The 18,961-nt window shown below is 44.7% G+C and overlaps 1 protein-coding gene across 1 annotated transcript in view; it reads left to right on the top strand.

Moving 5' to 3' along the window:
• The window catches only part of MAP2K1 (mitogen-activated protein kinase kinase 1), an 83,015-nt gene that overhangs the window by 44,729 nt on the left and 19,325 nt on the right, over positions 1–18,961 (top strand). Inside the window, exons 4-5 of the mRNA XM_047767130.1 lie at positions 5,705–5,786; positions 6,364–6,414. Of these exons, the coding sequence (XP_047623086.1) occupies positions 5,705–5,786; positions 6,364–6,414 (133 nt within the window). The remainder of the gene's footprint in view (positions 1–5,704; positions 5,787–6,363; positions 6,415–18,961) is intronic.

The following is an 18,961-nucleotide window of genomic DNA, read 5'->3' on the forward strand; positions in this document are numbered from 1 at the left end:
TGCTGCTAGAGACGGGACCCTGTAAGGAAGCAGTTGTGGCCTGAAGTCCAAGCAGCTGTGTTCCAGAATAGCTTTGTGCTCTAGGTCTGGACACTTTGACCCCGTCCTTGTCCCTGAGCAGGCCCTCCTGCACTAGCTGCCTGTGACAGGAAGACTGTCTCACTGCTGGCTGCCACTTCTCCTTGGGGGATTTCTGCTTTGTCTCAGCTTCCACATTTCAAAGGTGTTGTCATGAAGAGCTCTGGTCATTAGCCGTATCCTAGTGTCTGGGATTCTTTGGTCTTCTTTGTGTCCGTCTTTGCACTATGTTCTTTGTTATTAACACCCCCCCCAACACTTTATTATGAAAAATTTCAAAAATACAGAAAGTTGTAGGAATTGTGTAATGTACACCCTAAACCTACCACCTAGATTCTACCATTAGCATTTTGGTACATTTGCTTTACCACTACAATCCACTTATCCATTGTTCAGTTTATTTTATTGGGTGCATTTTAAAGTAAATTTGTCGTCAGTGTGCATTGAACCCTGTCTTCAGTGCACTTGGCCAGGGGCTGACCTTTCTTAGAAATAAGCTGTGTTTGTACTGCTGAGCCTGAATTTTGAGACCCAAGAGGTAAGTGGATGCACCCCAATCAGAACAGGAATGTTCTTATCTCTGGGGAGGTAGATTCTTGCTCAGGTGGTAGCTGAGCAACCAGAGAGCTTGGGTCTCAAGGTTGATGTTTCTCAGGCAGGAGTAAAAGCTTTTGAGCTCTTTTTTTCTTTTTCATAAAGCATTTGTCTCTTCTATAGAAAACCTTCACAAAAGCACCACTGACTTAGTTAATAATTGGCTTCTAAAAATAAGCACAGTTTCAGCAGCTTTAGTCGGTGAAGGCAGGTCCTTGGCAACAGTGAAGTAGAATTAAAAGGCTGTGAGGTGAGTCGCCAGCAAGGCTAGGTGATCCTGATTATGGTTCATGCTTCTTGAATGCGGCTAATCCCATTGTTCACACTGTAACTCCGCTTATAGCTCAGAAGGAGGTTAAAGGGAAAAGAGCCAGGGTTTCTTTGTTTTTAACAGAAGTGTTTACCACCACTCCCAGAGAAATGTAAACCAATACAGTTAACTGGGCTGCCCTCTGGCCTGGCTGTGGAACCTGAGAACCACAGGGCTAGCTCTTGTGCCTCCTTTGCTTCAGATTTTGACGGAGTTGCCCTGTTACCTAGGTTTAAGTGTATAGTTCTCCCAGATAATTAGGCAAATTCATTTAAACAAAGGGTCTGAAACTGCAGTGAATTGAAAACAGAATTGGCTCAGAGACTTTCTACACTGGAGTCCCTGTTCCTGTCAGGAAGGGAAATTGAGAGGTGTGGTGGCATTTCTAGGAGCCTGTTGACTTGGGTGTGGTTACCTAGGCTGTGATACTGTCCTGATTTGGCCACCAGGGGCCTGTGGTATTGTAAAGGCAGCCAGGCTCAATGGATGACTCAGACCTCAGCCTGGGTAGGGCCCTGCCAGGGCTCTTGGAAGATTAGTGTGTTCACAGGGAACTTCTTTCTGGTTCTGATGAATAATTCCACTCTCAGAGCCATGTGGAGATTATGGCACATTTGATTTTAGGTTGAATTTTGGAATCCTCGCTGTGCTCCTTGATTGACTGACCCAGCATTAGGTAGTGGTGCTGGGGAGTTTATTATGATGCAAAGTCTAACATAGTCAGAGGTATTAGTGTGCATTTGACCTCACACCCGTACAGTTTACTTTTTCCATCAGCATCTGTGATCCAGAGTTGACCTATGATAGAAAGCCATTTGGCATTGGCTTATGCTTTTCATAAGCGTAGAATTTTTAAGTTGATAATTTATTTTTAGTATTGATTTAGTTGACATTTCCCAAGAGGTCTGTATCTCAGAAGGAGTATTACTTATTTTCTTACCTCCCTTAGAAAGAAAGCGGTATTGCATCTGCCTAACAATGCCTTTGCACAAAATGGGTGATTAGTAATTATTTGTTAATTGATTTACAGATTTAATTCTACACTCTCATAAACGGGTGTAGTGATTTTAAAAGGTAAATATTTATTCATTGTAGAAAAATTATAAACTACAAAAATGCACAAAGAGGAAACTGTCACACAGCAAAAATCTCTGTTGATCTTATTGTCTAGACTGGAAATAACCATTCGTAACATTTTTTCTTCTTAGGGCCACACCTTGGGCATATGGAAGTTCCTGGCCTAGGGCTTGAATTGGAGCTGCAGCTGCCAGCCTATGCCACAGCAAGGCCAGATCCCAGCAGCCTCTGTGACCTACACTGCAGCTTGCAGCAGCACTTGATCCCAACCCAGTGAGTGAGGCCAGGGATCCAGCCCACATCCTCATGGTTACTAGTCAGGTTCATTACCGCCGAGCCACAATGGGAGCTTCATCCATCATTTTTGATATTCTAGTTTTGTTGACTATATGCACACTTTTTTTTTTCTTTTTTGGCTGCACCTAGGGTATATGGAAGTTCCTGGGCCAGGGATCCAATCTGAGCCATAGCTTTGACCAATGCCACAGCTGTGGCAACTTTGGATTGTTAACCCACTGCACTGGGCTGGGGATTGAACAGGCACCTCCATAGAGACAAGCCAGATCTGTAACCCACTGCACTGCAAGCAAGAACCCCACATTTTTTTAAATTTTTATCAAATATGTGGGAGTTCCTGTTGTGATTCAGCAGGTTAAGAACCCTACGCAGGGTCCGTGAGGAGCAGGTTGGCTCCCTGGTCTTGCTCAGTGGGTTAAGGATCTGGTGTTGCTGTGAGCTATGGTGTAGGTTGTAAATTCAGCTCAGATCTGGCATTGCTATGGCTGTGTTATAGGCCGGTAGTTGCAGCTCTTATTTGATCCCTAGCCTGGGAACTACCATATGCTGCAGGTGCAACCCTAAAAAGAAAAAAAACTGTGATTAGATTCTATCCTTCTTTTGCTTATCATTTTATGCATTGTTCTACTACCTTACATTGCATAGTTACAGCATGGAGGCTGGGTAGTTTTGGAGGCAGGGGGTCTATGGGAACATCTCTCTGTTTATCCTACCCAGATCTCATCACCTCCAAGGCTCAGTTTCCGGGTCACTCTTGTTGTAAGCCCTTTCCTTGGCTGAAGTGTCAGGGAATTGCTTCCTCCTTTGAGTACCTGTAGGAACACATGCTCTCTTCATTCAGCTCTTTCTTCCCTGCCTTGTTTCAGAGGAGGAAATTTAAGGTGCCTTGCCTCTTTGTGAGTATGTTCTGTCTCTCCAAGCAGAGTATATATATATTTTTTGTACTTATAGCTTTTTCCATTCCTGGTTTGTCACATATCCCAGTGCCTTACCCAGAAGTAATAAGGATTACTTCCCACTGTGGTGCAGTGGGTTGGGGATCCAGCATCATCTCTGTGGTGGTGTGGGTTTGGTCTCAGCCTAGTGCAGTGGGTTGAGGATGCCGTGTTGCCACAGCTGTGGTGTGAGTCCCAGCTGCAGCTTGGAGTTGATCCCTGCCTGGGACTTTCCATGTGCCATGGGTTTGTTTGGTCATTAAAAAAAAAAGTGGAGTTTCCGTCATGGCTCAGAGGTTATCAAACCTGACTAGCATCCATGAAGACTCGGGGTTCGATCCCTGGCCTCGCTCAGTGGGTTAAGGATCTGGTGCTGCAGTGAGCTGTGGTGTAGGTTGCAGATGTGGCTTGGATCCAGTGTTGCTGTGGCTGTGGCATAGGCCGGCGGCTACAGCTCCAATTAGACCCCCTAGCATGGGACCCTCCATATGCCCTAAAAAGACAAAAAGGCCAAAAAAAAAAAAGGGGGGGGATTAATAGATGATAGTTGATGATGGGACCTGCCCAGGGTAGACAGGATATTTTAGAAAATCTGAGTTTGTAGGAATTACCTCTACTTCCAGGGTAATTTTCTATTGCAGCGGATAATTAGCTATACCTAAAACGATAGATGTAGGGACCTGTTTCTATGTCAGTACATGGAGGCTCCTTGAGTGAGCATTTTTTCAAGATCTTAGACTAAAATGTAGACTCCATGAACGGGAAGGCCCTTGATCCCTGCAGGGACTGGCTTTGCCCCACATGTGTGTCCCTCTTGCATGCTCCCTTTCCACCACCTCTGCCCGGGATCCCAGCTCATGTTGTCTTCCCCAGTCAGCTCCTTGCTAAACTCCTAGTCTCTTTCTCTCAGCTGCTGTATTTGTGTAGCTTTCATCTGCCTCTGTCAAGTCTCACTTCCTCAGTGAGGCTCTGTGATCTGGCCACAGATGGCCATTTCCAGCCTGATCCATCTCCACATTTCTTCGTATACCTGCAGTGAATGAACCCCATGTCATCCCAGGAGGATTAAGCAATCTAATACTTCTCTGCTTTGATCTTGTTCTTTTCTCCCCTTGCTCCTCTCCTTTTCCAGGTATAAAAATCATACTCATTCTTTGGGTCAGGTTTCAGTGCAAATACTATCTTCTAAGTAAAGTCAGAATTCTCCCTTCTTCCACCTGCATGTAGCACTTTTATTATACGTTTATTCTGTTTTATTATAATTTATTAAGAGTTGTATATCTTCCCTACTAGATTGTAAACTTGCTGAGGACAAAAACAAGGTCTTTTTTGTATCTCTATCCCCTAGTGAACTTAACACAGTGCATGGCACTTTTTAAGATATCTGGGGTATTGGAGTTCCTGTCGTGGTGCAGTGGTGTCGCGGCGCAGTGGTTAACAAATCCGACTAGGAACCATGAAATTGCAGGTTTGATCCCTGGCCTTCCTCAGTGGGTTGAGGATCCGGCGTTGCCATGAGCTGTGATGTAGGTTGCAGACGTGGCTCGGATCCCGCATTGCTGTGGCTGTGGTATAGGCAGGCAGCTACAGCTCCGATTAGACCTCTAGCCTGGGAACCTCCATATGCCATGGGAGTGGCCCAAGAAACGGCAAAAAGACAAAAAAAAAAAAGATATCTGGGGTGAATGATTTTTTTCTATGGCATTTTGCTTTGTGTTTTATTAAATATAATTTGTTAGGATAATATCAAATACAAGTTGTGACTTAAACGGTGGTAATAAAATGGCAAGCCTTTATTGAGCCCTTACTATGGGGTGGACACTGTTCTAAGGGCTTTATATGTATCAGCTTGTTTAATACTTATAATAGTCATATGATTATTTTGATAGCCTTGTAATTATTATCACCCCCCGCTTTTTTTTTGGCCACACCTATGACATGTGGAAGTTCCCAGGCCAGGGATCAAACCCAAGCCACAGCAGTGACGACCAGATCCTTAACCTGCTAGGTCACTGGGGAACTCCTATCACTCCCTTTTTACGAGTTGAGTAACTTGATCAAAGTCCACTAGATAGTGACAGCATTGGGATGCAAGTTTAGAGTTTGCCCTTAGAGCCTGCACTCCTAACTGCTGCTGTGTTCTGTCAGTTCCCTATAGCGAACCACTGAATTAGTCATTTGACCACTGATTTAGTAATTGTTTAACGATTATTCATAGGATTTGAGTTACTAGTCATTTGTTGGCTCCCACAATGTTTTGCATTCATGTCTTATTTGCTCTCTGGAACAAACCAAAGGGTACCCTTCTAGGAGGATTTATCATGGGTGGGATTTTACTTTCTTGCTGAAGTTTAACACTTGAAAGAAGGGTTAGAAACAATGTTACTAAATGGGCTGGTATTCTTGTTCATAGGATGGGGGTTCCTTGGATCAAGTCCTGAAGAAAGCTGGAAGAATTCCTGAACAAATTTTAGGAAAAGTTAGCATTGCTGTGAGTATATTGAGTTTTTCTTCCAAGTCCCCTCATTGATAAGGTGAATTGGTAGGAAATGGACAAGGAGGAAAGTAGGAAGTCAGCAAAAGGAAGATTAGTGAGAAAAGTGGAGTTTCTCACTAGAATTTTCCCTATCTAGATTCTAGATATACTATTCCCCCCATCTTTCACTCTTTGAATCTAGAAAAGCAACTTTCTCCATATTAAAATTTGTGTCTTGAAAAATAGAATGGTGTATCCCAGAAGAATTCCCATTTGTGGTATCAGAAAGCCTTTTTAAAAAAAATACTGAAGATTTAGAAAAAATGAATTCAAGCAAAGTGCTTTTTTGTTGAAGTTGTCTAAATTTGCAGTAATCAATTTTGCTTAAAAATCGTACTCTACATACCATTTTAAAAAGGCAGTGTCTTCATAAAGTGGGTTAAAAAAATCAAACAAAAGAAAAATATAAAAAGGCAAGAAGGCAAATTTATGATATTAGTGAAACTTTTTCAGATTATTTAAAAATAAACAGTTGAATATTCTTTTCTAAACAGCACTATTCCAGCTTCCATCTTTTTACATTTCCTTTCTCCTAGGTAATAAAGGCCTCACATACCTGAGGGAGAAGCACAAGATTATGCACAGAGGTAAGACATTACTTGCTAGTTATGTTTTGGATTTTAGCCGAGCTCTAAAAGTTGTTGCATCCTCTTTTGTGTTTTTCTTTGGTATGCCAGCCATTTAATAGTATTTACATTTTTTTACTACAACTTTTTGACTGCTTTTAGTTTGATGTCTGGAGTAGCAAGAACCACCCTCTTGGAGTTCCCATCGTGGCTCAGTGGGTTAAGAACTTGACTAGTATCCATGAGGGTGCGGGTTCGATCTGTGGCCTTGCTCAGTGGGTTAAAGGTTCTGCATTGCCGTGAACTGTGCTGTAGGTCTCAGATGCAGCTCTGATCCTGCGTTGCTGTGGCTATGGCCGGCAGCTGAGCTTCAATTCGACCCCTAGCCCGGGAACTTCCATATGCCGTGAATACAGCCCTAAAAAACCAAAAAACAAAAACAACAACAAAAAAAGATCACCCTCTTTTTGGTATGTAGTCTGCCTGTTACCTGACGCTGTGACATTCGTAGTCGCCCAGTAGGCACAGGCAAGATCCCCATCTGGAACTTAGTTACCCATCCCCCAGTACCACTGGACTCGATTGTGCTTAGGCCCACAGTTGTGACTAAGTGACTGGATATGAGTTTGATTATAAAGGAAGCTCTGGCTTCTTTTAATAGAGGTAGACATACACTTACCGTATAACTGGGTTAAAGCCACGGTGAGACACTGCTACATACCCACTAGAGTGTCTATAGAGACCAACTCTGTTATCGAGGATGTGGAGCAACTGGAACACTCAGACACTGTTGGTAGGAATGTGAAGTGGTACAGTCGTGTTAGAAAACAGCTTATCAGTTTTAAAATGTTAAGCATGTATCTGTGATACATTCAGCCTTCACTCCTAGGATTTTCCCTAAAGAAGAAGTGAAAAGCTCAGGGCCAATCAGGTCCTTAAACCTGAGCAAACCATTGATAAATGCAACAGAATGGGTCAATCTTAAAAGAATGATGCTGAGTGAAAACGTCAGACCGAAGAGAGCTATGTCATACTCTGTGGTTCCATTTATATAATTCTAGAAATTGCAAACTAATCTGTAGTGACAAAATACAAATCAGTAGTTGCCCAGGGAATCAAGGAAGGGGAGAAAGAAAAGAATTTCAAAGGAAGGTCAGGAAATTGTGGGGGTGATAGATATGTGTTTATAATCTTTTTTTTTTTTTTTGTCTTTTGTCGTTTTAGGGCCGCACCCAATGCATCTGGAGGTTCCCAGGCCAGGGGTCCAATAGGAGCTGTAGCTGCTGGCCTGTGCCAGAGGCACAGCAACACCAGATCCGAGTTGTGTCTGCGACCTACACCACAGCTCATGGCGACACCAGATCCTTAACCCACTGAGGAAGGCCAGGTATCGAACCCGCAACCTCATGGTTCCTATTTGGAGTTGTTTCTGCTGTGCCACGATGGGAACTCCGTTATGTGTTTATAATCTTGATTGTGAGAGTGGACATATATATATTCATCAAACATACACTTTAGGTATATGGAGTTTATTGTATGAGAATTACATACCAATAAAGCTGTAAAAAGCCAAAAAGCATGGAGTTCCCGTCGTGGCGCAGTGGTTAATGAATCCGACTAGGAACCATGAGGTTGCGGGTCACTTTGCTGTACATGAGGTTGCGGGTTCGGTCCCTGCCCTTGCTCAGTGGGTTAACGATCCGGTGTTGCTGTGAGCTGTGGTGTAGGTTGCAGACGCAGCTCGGATCCGGAGTTGCTGTGGCTCTGGCGTAGGCCGGTGGCTACAGCTCCGATTCAACCCCTAGCCTGGGAACCTCCATATGCTGCGGGAGCGGCCCAAAGAAATAGCAAAAAAAAAAAGACAAAAAAAAAGACAAAAAGCAAAAAAAAAAAAATAAAAAAATAAAAAGTCAAGTTGCTGAAAAACAGTGATAGATATTCTTAAAAGCAACAGGGAAAAGGACAATCACTTTGGAAACAGTTTGGTAGTTTCTTTTAAAATTAAACCAGGAGTTCCCATCTTGGTGCAGCGGAAACGAATCCAACTAGGAACCATGAGGTTGCTGGTTTGATCCCTGGCCTCTCTCAGTGGGTCAAGGATCCGGCATTGCTGTGAGCTGTGGTGTAGGTTTCATATGCGGTTCAGATCCCACATTGCTGTGGCTCTGGCGTAGGCCAACGGCTGCAGCTCCGATTAGACCCCTAGCCTGGGACCCTCCATATGCTGCAGGTGTGGCCCTTAAAAAGACAAAAAAAAAAAAAAAAAATTAAACCATACAGGAGTTCCTGCTGTGGTGCAAAGGAATTGGTGATGTCCCTGTAGCCCCAGGATGCAGGTTCAATCCCCGGCCTGGCACAGTGGGTTAAAGGATCGGGTGTTACCATAGTTCTGGTGTCCGTCACAACTGCAGCTTGGATCTGATCCCTGGCCTGGGAACTCCGTATGCCAAGGGCAGCATCCCCTAAAAATAAAAAATTAAATTGAATTAAATTAAGCCATACAACCTATCAACTCTTCTCAGTACTGACCTAAGAAAAATGAAAACAGTTGTCCACACAAAGACTTGTGCCCAGATGTTCATAAGCCTTATGATAGCCTTAAACTAGAAATAAAATACTTATCATCAGATGAATAAGTAAATAAATTTTGATAGATTCAAACAATAGTGTACAACCCAACAGTAAAAATGAACAAATTGTTGATACAACTTTGACAAATATCAGAAACATTCGGAGTGCAAAAAGCCCTATACAGAAGAGTCCGTATTATGAGATTCCACTAGAACAGACTGGATTAATCCATAGTAACACAATAATAAAGTAGGTCCATGGTTTCCTAAGGGTCTGGGGGACTGGAGTGGAGCATGAACTTCAGAGGAGCATGATGGAACTTGGGGAGTAATCAAAATGTTAAATCTTGATTTTGATGGTGGATTCACAGGAGTATAAGTTTTTCAAAATACATCAAACTCTGCACTTAACATGCAAAACTATAGAAAGCCTTCTACTTCGTAACTGCACTAGCTTCATTTTATCCTCTTTCCACTGACAATTGAGTTCCCTTGTGGCACAGCCCGTTAAGGATCTGGCATTGTCACTGCAGTGGCTTGGGTTGTTACTGTGGCTTGGGTTGTTACTGTGGCTTGAGTTTGATCCCTGGCCTGGGAACTTCTTCATGCTGTTGGCATGGCAAAAAAACAAAAACAAAAACAGTGTCAGTAGAAGGTATGGTATAGCTTGAGGGGGGAGCAGTTTTCCAGCAGTTAGTTTATGGACCTGAATCTGTGGTTTTTTAAAGATCTCTGAGTTTCATGTTGGAATATTTTAGTGTATTAATTTCTAGAAAATAAGATTAACTACAAGAAGAGGAGGAATGAACATTTCTTGAGCATGAGGCAGTATTCTGAGGCTGAGAATGACATGTGATATCACTTAGAGGGACCTATGAAGTCAATGTTGTAGAAGGATTTGGTGGAGTAAAACTCTTGAATTCCATTCTATCTATAAAATGGAATCCTTTTGCCTATTTCTAGTTTGCTGGGAGGATTAATGAAATTACATATGGAAAGCAGCCGGCAATGTGTTTTGCATATAGAAGGACCTAACAAATGCTTATTGCCTTTCTTATTCATTTATATAAATTGAAAGGAAACTGAGATCCAGTGAGATTGAATTCATTTTTTGAGCTGCATCTTTGTACCTTTGTTGTTGCCTTTCCTGGGCATCCTTACTCTTCCAATCCCCACCCCACTCCCTCACACTCAAACCTTTGCTAGACTAAGTTTGTGCATCCTTTTCAAAGTACTGTGGCACAAAAGTTTGTGAATTAGCCAGTTAAAAGTTCAAATCCTGTCTCTTATAAACAGAGTGTATAAACTCTCTGGGTTATTTACTCATCAGTAAAATGAGGTTAATTCATGCCAGAGAGCAGCAGTTGCAAATTACATACTTCATATAGTTATGGAAATTAGTCTTGCTGAAAGTCCTTGATAAATGTTAGCTAATAGTCACAGTGTTACTGTTTAGCTCAGACATCTTCTCAGAAGCTTTCCCATGAACCAGCTCCTTCCCAAAATGGGTTAAATGTTCAGCCTCTGTATTCCTTTGGCACAGTGTCCATTCCTTTCTTGTAATAAATAAGGATCGTTGTTTATTGAGGACCTGTTAGGTGCCAAATGTTTATTATGTGCTCTGTGCAACTTATTTAATGTTCCCAACAACCTTATGAAATAGGTATGTTTTTTCCTATTTTACTGATGTAGAAACCAAAGATCAGAGCGTTTGTATGTCTCTCTCTCTCACTAGTTTGTGAGTTTCTTCAGACCAGGGAACATGTCTAATTCATCATGTTCCCAGTCGCCAACATAATAGCAGACTACTAGCTCGTCCGTAAAGATCTGTTAAATGGGTAGATGTATGATTAACTTGTGTCGGAACACATAGGAGTCAACAGTGAAACTGGGCCAAGGACCCATGTCTCCTGCTCTTAACACAGTCTTGAATCTAGTCCTGGTTTTTTCTCTACCCTGTGCCTTCCCTGTACCATGCTCTGTTGTTGATGGAGAGCTCACCTTATTTCCATTCCAAAGAGAAGATTTCAGCTCCTTCCTGGAGTGGCCAGCTTGCTTTCTCCTTCCACCTGGTGCTGCCCCCACTTTCCCAGGAATTTCTTTTCTGGCTCCACCATTTATTGCTCTTTGGCATCAAAGAGCTGCTTTGTGAGCCAAATGGGTCTCTGGACAGATGCCTTGGTGGAGAGTTGACTACTTGCCCAGCCTAGAAGGAAGAGTCGCTAGAAGGACTTCTGCTCCAGTGAGCAGTGTGTCTGCAGGCAGGCCTGGTCTGGCTGCTCTGCTTTTCAGACTCCTACTGTTTGTGGGTCTTCTCCAGAAAGAACCTGGAAAGAATTTGCTGTAAGGCCTGGCCTGGGAAATGGTCTCTTGCACAACTTGATTCCTGAGCAAGAAGCTTAATGATTCCTGGAACTTAACTGTGAGAATGAGAGTGTCTCCCTGCCTCTGTCTTTAGGCTTCCTCACTGCCAGTAAGTTCTTCCTGTGCTCTAAATATATACACATAAATATATAAATATATATAAACGTCTTTCCTAATGATGTTTAAGTTTAAACTCCATCTCTTCTCATTCTGTCCTTGAGGAAAATGGGAAATAGTAAGGAAACTTTTCTCTGCCTCTCTTCTTCTTCTTCTTTTTTTTTTTTTTTAATATTCTTGTTGATACTGATTTGCCAGGGATAGTGATTATTTCAGTTAGCTTTTGCTGTGTAACAAAGCACACCAACTCTTGTAGTTTTAAAACTACAGCATTTTAGTGCCTTCTACAATTCTCTGAGTCTGCTGGGCCTTCCTCTTCATGTTTTCAGTCATCCTCGGCAGGGGCGGGGGCGGGGGGGATGGTAGACCCTTGATTTCTTCCCATAATGATCTTAAGGGTTTCAGCAGCAAGAGAGGGTAACTCCAATATTCAAGCACCATTTAAATCTCTGCTCGTGTGTGTGCATGTGTGTGTGTGTACACATATATTTAATGTCCTCTTGGCTGAAGCAAGTCATGTGGTCAAGATTCAAAAAGTACAGAGGTGCATCTTGTTGGGAGGAGCTATAAAAAATTACGTTTTGGGAGTTCCCGTCGTGGCGTAGTGGTTAATGAATCTGACTAGGAACCATGAGGTTGCGGGTTTGATCCCTGGCCTTGCTCAGTGGGTTAAGGATCCGGTGTTGCCATGAGCTGTGGTGTAGGTTGTAGACGCTCCTTGGATCCCGTGTTGCTGTGGCTCTGGTGTAGGCCAGCAGCTACAGCTCCGATTAGACCCCTAGCCTGGGAACCTCCATATACCACGGGAGCGGTGCTAGAAAAGGCAAAAAGAAAAAAAAATATGTTTTGACTGACTCTGCTACTTACTGTATAACCTTGGGCAAGTTATTTAACTTAAAGTCTCAGGAAAATGGAGAAAATAGAGTCTACCAAAGGGTTGTGAGGATTAAAATAATGCCTATAAAGCACTTAGAATAGTGCTCGTTACATAGTAGATACTTAATATACCTTGGCTGCTGCTTAGTGCATGAATTAGGTTTTTGTGGGGTTTTTTTGTCTTTTGTCTTTTGAGGGCCATACTTGTGGCATGTGGATGTTCCCAGGCTAAGGGTCTAATTGGAGCTACAGCTGCCAGTTTACACCACAGCCACAGCAACACCAGATCCGAGCCACGTCTGCAATCTACACTACAGCTCACGGCAACACTGGATCCTTAACCCACTGAGCAAGGCCAGGGATCAAACCCGCAACCTCATCGTTCCTAGTCGGATTCGTTTCCACTGTGCCATGATGGGAATGCGACACGAATTAGATTTTTTATGATTGCCAACAATAGAAATCAGCCTGACTTGGTTTAAGCTTCTCAAAATGTATTCATTGGAAGGATTTTGGGACAGTATAGATAAGCCCTTGAAAAGCTGAACCCATAGACTTTGGTGGAGCAGGGACTAGGGAGGGCTGCTCTGGTTGGGAGGCTGGATCACTCTGCAGAAAAGCAGCTGTCAAAGTCCACAGGGTTGCTGCTACTGGGCTACTTGGCTCTTCTTAGCCTCAGTGTGGGGTGTGCTGTAGGCTCAGCCATCGCCCAGAGGAGTCCACCATCAGTGCCTCTGAAGCACACACTTCTACAACAGTTGTGCAGGTATCAAAGGACCCCATCCCTTCCTGCCGGGTGCAGGAGGGGAGGGTGGTAAGGGGTAGGCATGTTGGCACATCCGTGTGCAGAGGTGACAGGATTTTAAGTTATTAGCTTGAAAATGATATCTGGGTGTGCCCTTTTCTGAGTAAAACTAATGAACAAACATAACTTACAGCACAAGTTACTCTACATTGCTTTTCAAAACATTCGCTTGCAGGATTTTTTTCTTTTTGTCTTTTTGCCATTTCTTGGGCCGCTCCCGAGGCATGTGGAGGTTCCCAGGCTAGGGGTCGAATCAGAGCTGTAGTCGCCGGCGTACACCACAGCCACAGCAACATGGGATCCGAGCCGCATCTGCAACCTACACCACAGCTCATGGCAACACTGGATCCCCAACCCACTGAGCAAGGCCAGGAATCGAACCCGCAACCTCATGGTTCCTAGTTGGATTCGTTAACCACTGAGCCGCGATGGGAAATCCCAGGATTTTTCATATACAATTTCTCATAGAATCTTCAAAAAGACAAGCAAATTATATCAATTCAATTCAGACTTTTTTCGGAGGGTAGAAATATGTCAGTGATACAAATTAGGCACACCTGCGCTTACTAATTTTTTAATTGAGAGGAAGTACGATAATGGTATTTGGGCGGAGACTGTTTTCAGGTGCCATTTAGGAGTTCCCGCTGTGGTGCAACAGGATCGGTGATGTCTGCAGCGCTGGGACACAGGTTTGATCTCCAGCCTGGCACACTGGTTTAAGGATCTGGTTTGCCACAGCTGCGGTTGGGATGGTTGGGATCTGATCCCTAGCCCGGGAACTCCTTATGCTGAGGGGCAGCCAGAAAAGAAGAGGAAAAGAAAAAACTACTAAATCAGGTGCCCTTTAGGTACTGTTTTCCAACTGGTAGTAGCCTCTTGAAAGTTTTCTTTCTTTGTGTGAGTGTGTCCTGGTCCCAGTGAACGACATGCCATGGTGTACATGTGGGGAACTGTCCTGTGTTTCTAATGTGTCCACACTAGATGGGAACCTAGAGATTAGCAGGGTCTCACCCTCATTCCTGAAGTGACTGGTCTCTGCCACCGTGGAGCAGGACTTCTTGGCAAGACAAGTGCAGCTTATATTCCCCATGTCTGAAGATCTGGCCAGCCATCCTGGATTTCATTCACAGTGAACCGAGCCACTGTGATCTGTCATGGTGTGTGCAGACGTTGTATTCTCTTACCCTTTGGTATTCCAAGGGAGCAGCAGTCTGTGTGGTTTACAGGCTGTGGGTCAGGGTGTAGGGGTAGACCTGTGATCCTTCTGGGAGTGTGAGTTTTCTCTGAAATCTATGGGTGACATTCTGGTGGATAGCCATGGGTAGGTTCATGCACGTCTTCCGCCATGTTTATTTGCCCTTCTCCTCCGAGTTGCTTCCCCTATCTAAGAAAAGTAATGCATGTTGTAAAATATTCATTGAATGCCTGTCAAATGCAGGGTACGGGGTGAATCCTTACAGAGGGCATAAAGATAGTTCATCAATGAACTGTGTTTCCTCCAGGAACTTAGAGTCTAACAAAGGAAAAGAGACGTAGCTGTGAATGATTCTCATGCATGGTAGAACACAGTGTCGTCGTTTTGTGTAAGAATTGCCATCTTGCCAATAGTCAAGTAGCATCTGATGTGATATAATTAGTCAGGATTCTTTGGCTGCATCAGAAACCTAACTCAAGCTTACTTAATCAAAACAGGGAATGATTGGTGTAAGTTATCAGGAGGTCTGAAGGCAGGGATGAATATGGGGTTGAAATGATAGTCTCAGGACTCTGCTTACCTCTTGGCTTTACTCCTCCTTACGTGGGCTTCCTTTTCAGTCAGATTGTCTTCACTGGGGGCAGCGTGGACCTCACTAGCCCGACACTTCTAGTCCTTAGTGCTCCACAGCCCTGCAAGGGCTCTGCCCACTCTCCCCAGCACCTAGGTCTGTGCTTGAACCACTGGTTGGCTCTGCTTGGAGAACCCATCCAGGCCTGGACCAGTTGTTGTGTTCAGGGGACTAGAGTAGTGTGGTGGGCCATCCTGGGTTATGAGCCCACCTCTGGGGCAAGGCAGAAGGGGCCCCTTCATTGGCATCCTAGCAGAAGCACGTGCCATTGGCGGGGGGAGCATATCCCAAATGAAAAAGAGGTGTTCTTTTACTGGAAGACGGGAGGGAGAAAACAGATTCTGAAAGCAAGCAAATTAGGGGAAAATGTTGTTCAACTATAAATAATATTAAGCATTGGGTCAAAAAGGCAGAAAACTGCTAACACAGGATCAAAACAATAATCAAGCATTTCAGGCAGGGGTGCGCAAATTGGCAACCTGCAGCCTGCTGCCTATTTTTTTTTTTTTTTGTCTTTTTAGTGTCATACCCCCGGCACATGGAGGTTCCCAGGCTAGGGGTCCAATCCAAGCCACTGGCCTACGCCAGAGCCACAGCAACGTGGGATCCAAGCCGCATCTGCGACCTATACCACAGGTCACAGCAACGCCAGATCCTTAACCCACTGAGCAAGGCCAGTGATCGAATCCATACTCTCGTGGATGCTAGTCGGGTTTGTTAACCGCTGACCCACAACAGAAACTCCAAGTCTGTGCTCTATATCTGTGAGTCTGTTTCCAGTTCATAGATAGGTTGATTTGTGCTGTATTTTATTTTATTTTATTATTTTTTCTTGTATTATCAAATGTATGACTGAGGCTCCAATGTGTTTGATATCCACATATATTGATATCGTACGGTATTTGTCTTTCTCTTTCTGACTTAACTTCACTTAGTATAATCTCTAGGTCCATCCATGTTGCTGCAGATGGCATTGCATTGTTGCATTCTTTTTCCTTTGTTGTCTTTTTAGGGCCACACCCATGGCATATGGAAGTTCCCAGGATAGGGGTTGAATTCAAGCTGTAGTCACTGGCCTACACCATAGCCACAGCAGTGTGGGATCCGAGCCTAGTATTTGACCTACATTGAAGCTCGAGGCAATGCTGGGTCCTTTAACCCACTGAGTGAGGCCAGGGATCAAACTTGCATCCTCATGGATCCTAGTCGGGTTTGTTAGGTGCAATGGGAACTCCTTCCAGTCCGTAGGTTGTCTTTTCATTTTGTTTAAGGTTTCCTTTGCTGTGCAAAAGCTTTTAAGTTTGATTAGGTTACATTTGTTTACTTTTGCTTTGATTTCTTTTGCTTTGAGAGACTGACTTAAAACGGTAGTGCGATTTATGTCAGAGAATGTTTTGCTTTTGTTCTCTTCTAGGAATCTTATGGTGTCATATCTCATGTTTAAGTCTTTAAGCCATTTTGAGTTTATTTTTGCACATGATGTGGGGGTGTGTTCTAACCTCATTGATTTACATGTGGCTCTCCAACTTGTCCAACACCCCTTGCCGAAGAGACTGTCTTTTTCTCCATTGTATGCTCTTGCCTCTTTTGTCAAAGATTAATTGTCTGTAGGTATGTGGGTTTATTTCTGGGCATCTGTGGCTGCTTTTGTGTTGTAGTGGCAGAGTTGAATAGCTGCTTGTGAACAAGATTGTGTAGCCCTCAAATCCTTAAAATATTTGCTCTCTGGTCCTTTATAGAAAAAGCTTCCTGACCGCCGAGTTAAGGGGCAGAAGACTCCCCTGGCTGAGGATGCTTTAAAATTTAAGCAGGAAAGTTGGCTTTAAGTTGATGAGCTTTAGGTTCTTCATGAAAACATGATATATTACCTGGGTAGGAGAGAGGGCATTTCTCTGGCCCTGTAGCTCCGAGAGGAATTAGCTCCAAAGGTTTCTCCTCCTGTGGCAGGAGGCTATGGGTCTCATTCATGCAAAGCTGACCCAAGTACTAAGGCTGTGAGTTCAGGGGTGTGTGTGTTGTGTGGGTAGAGGCTTAGGATACAGCTCTGCTTCATGCCATTTAAAGCAGTGATTTCCATTGCCAGCCTGCCATGCTTCTTAGCCCCCTCTCATTATCAAGATCTTATTTTGATTAAGACCCTGAAGAAGGATTACAGGATTTAGTGCAGAATTCATACAACTTAGCCTGTAAATAATTTCTGCCTTGCAGTTGCTGGCTGATCGCGATCAGTAAGAACAGTTTTAAATTAAACCTCAGCTTGTTCTTCCCTTTCTTCTCCCACACAATGCAGCGTGTACCCTGCCTGATCTTATGCCCAGTACTGAGTTAGTAGCCTGGGCCTGCAGAACACTGAGCAAGCCAGCCTAGATTTTTGAGGGGATGCCCAGCCAGGCTGTAATCGGAATAAGCTGCCATGGCTTTCTTTAGAGCTAGACTCGTTTGTACCTTGGGGCCCCCCTGCTTGGAGGACCCTTCAAAAGAGTTTCTCATCGCCCAGGATGAAGAGTTTTGTAAACACAGGGAGCTCTCAGGGCAGAATGCAAGTTAAGCCTTCTGTAGAGGCTATGAGAGAGTTTTTGGATCCTAGGCCTGGGGACAGCTGGGGATCTCCAGGGCACTTCACAGCCTCTGAAGGAATGGGGTCCTTGCAACAGTCAGGATTTCAACCTCTAAAGTCTTCCTCTTGCTTCATTCAGACTTGCTGTTGGCACCGATGGGCAAGATCTGAAGTGGCCCAAGTTTGTTCTTATTGTTATACAAGCTGTTGATGGCAGACTCACGTGGAATAGATTTCTGAGCAGCAGCTTCTATGACCCTTGTAAGGCACTGTCCTGCCTGCCTGGGCTTTCCTGGCCCTGCCAGGCTTCCCTGAGGAGAGTCAGGGTGGCCCATGAGGCTGTGCACAGGGATCTGTCCTGAGCCATCCCCTGTCTGTGGCAGAGGAGTGGCATCTGCGCCTCCACCCATAGGCTGCCTTGGTGTCCAGGGGTGGCCCCGGCTGCACCTCTGCTGCCTTTGCCCACCAGTCTCATCCCCCAGCCGAGTGGTGACAGCCTCAAGGGGGCGGTGAATTCACAGGGAGAACTGACTCCTTTGGACTCTGTCTAGACTGCCCCCACCTTAGAGATGGAGAGAAACAGGGGCTGATTAGTAGCTGGAATCCAGTATGCGGTTTCTGGTTAAAAATATGAGTCACATTCTCTAGAATTACCTCAGTGTGAGACCCACAGCCATGGATTATGCCTCCAGATGAATTTGGTTCTTAGCATCTCAAGCAAGCGAGGCAGATGGGCCGTTGGAGGAGGGAGAATGCTTCCTCAGATCTCCTTAGGGAAGCATCGCGGAGGAGGTGGTATTTGGGTTGAGCTTGCAGCATGGGGAGAAGTTATGCAGGTGTCAGTGTCACCGAAAGGAAGTCCAGGTAGAGGGAAACCCATGAATCGTGGTGACATAGAGGCAGGAAAACACATATGTGTCCTTGGAGGAAAGAGCAAGTCATTCTGGGTGTCTAGAACAGAGGATTCCTGGTGGTGAGTGGCGGGAGTTAGGTGAGGATTAGATGAGGCACTTGATGAGGGTCTCCACTGCAGTGCTCAGGGCCTGGACTCTGTCCTGGGCAGTGGGCAGCCGAGGAGCGCTCCTGCACAGGGAAGCAAGGCGAGCTGTCCTTTGAGGAAGAGGCCTCTGGCTGCCGTGGCTAAGGTAGGGGGGAGAGGTCAGGTAGGAGGCTGTTGCCACAGTTCTGGAAGAAAGAACCTGGGTCTGAGTCGGGTAGGCACTGAGTGGAGGGTGAGGAAGATGCGGGTTGGAAGAGTTTTATCCCAGAAGGCCTCTGAGAGCAGAGGCCAGGGCAGGTGCTGGTGTGGACGGATGGGAAGGACAAGGGAAAGGACCTGGAAGGTTTGTCCCCTGGCCCTCTCCAAGGCAGGTGGTGGAAGGGACTTGAAGCCTGAGGCTGTGCCTTGCTCCCTTTAGGAAAGGGCCAGTGACCCCAGGCTGAGAGGTGATCC

The sequence above is a fragment of the Phacochoerus africanus genome, chromosome 2 (assembly GCF_016906955.1).
Source record: "Phacochoerus africanus isolate WHEZ1 chromosome 2, ROS_Pafr_v1, whole genome shotgun sequence".
Taxonomy (NCBI): Eukaryota; Metazoa; Chordata; class Mammalia; order Artiodactyla; family Suidae; genus Phacochoerus; species Phacochoerus africanus.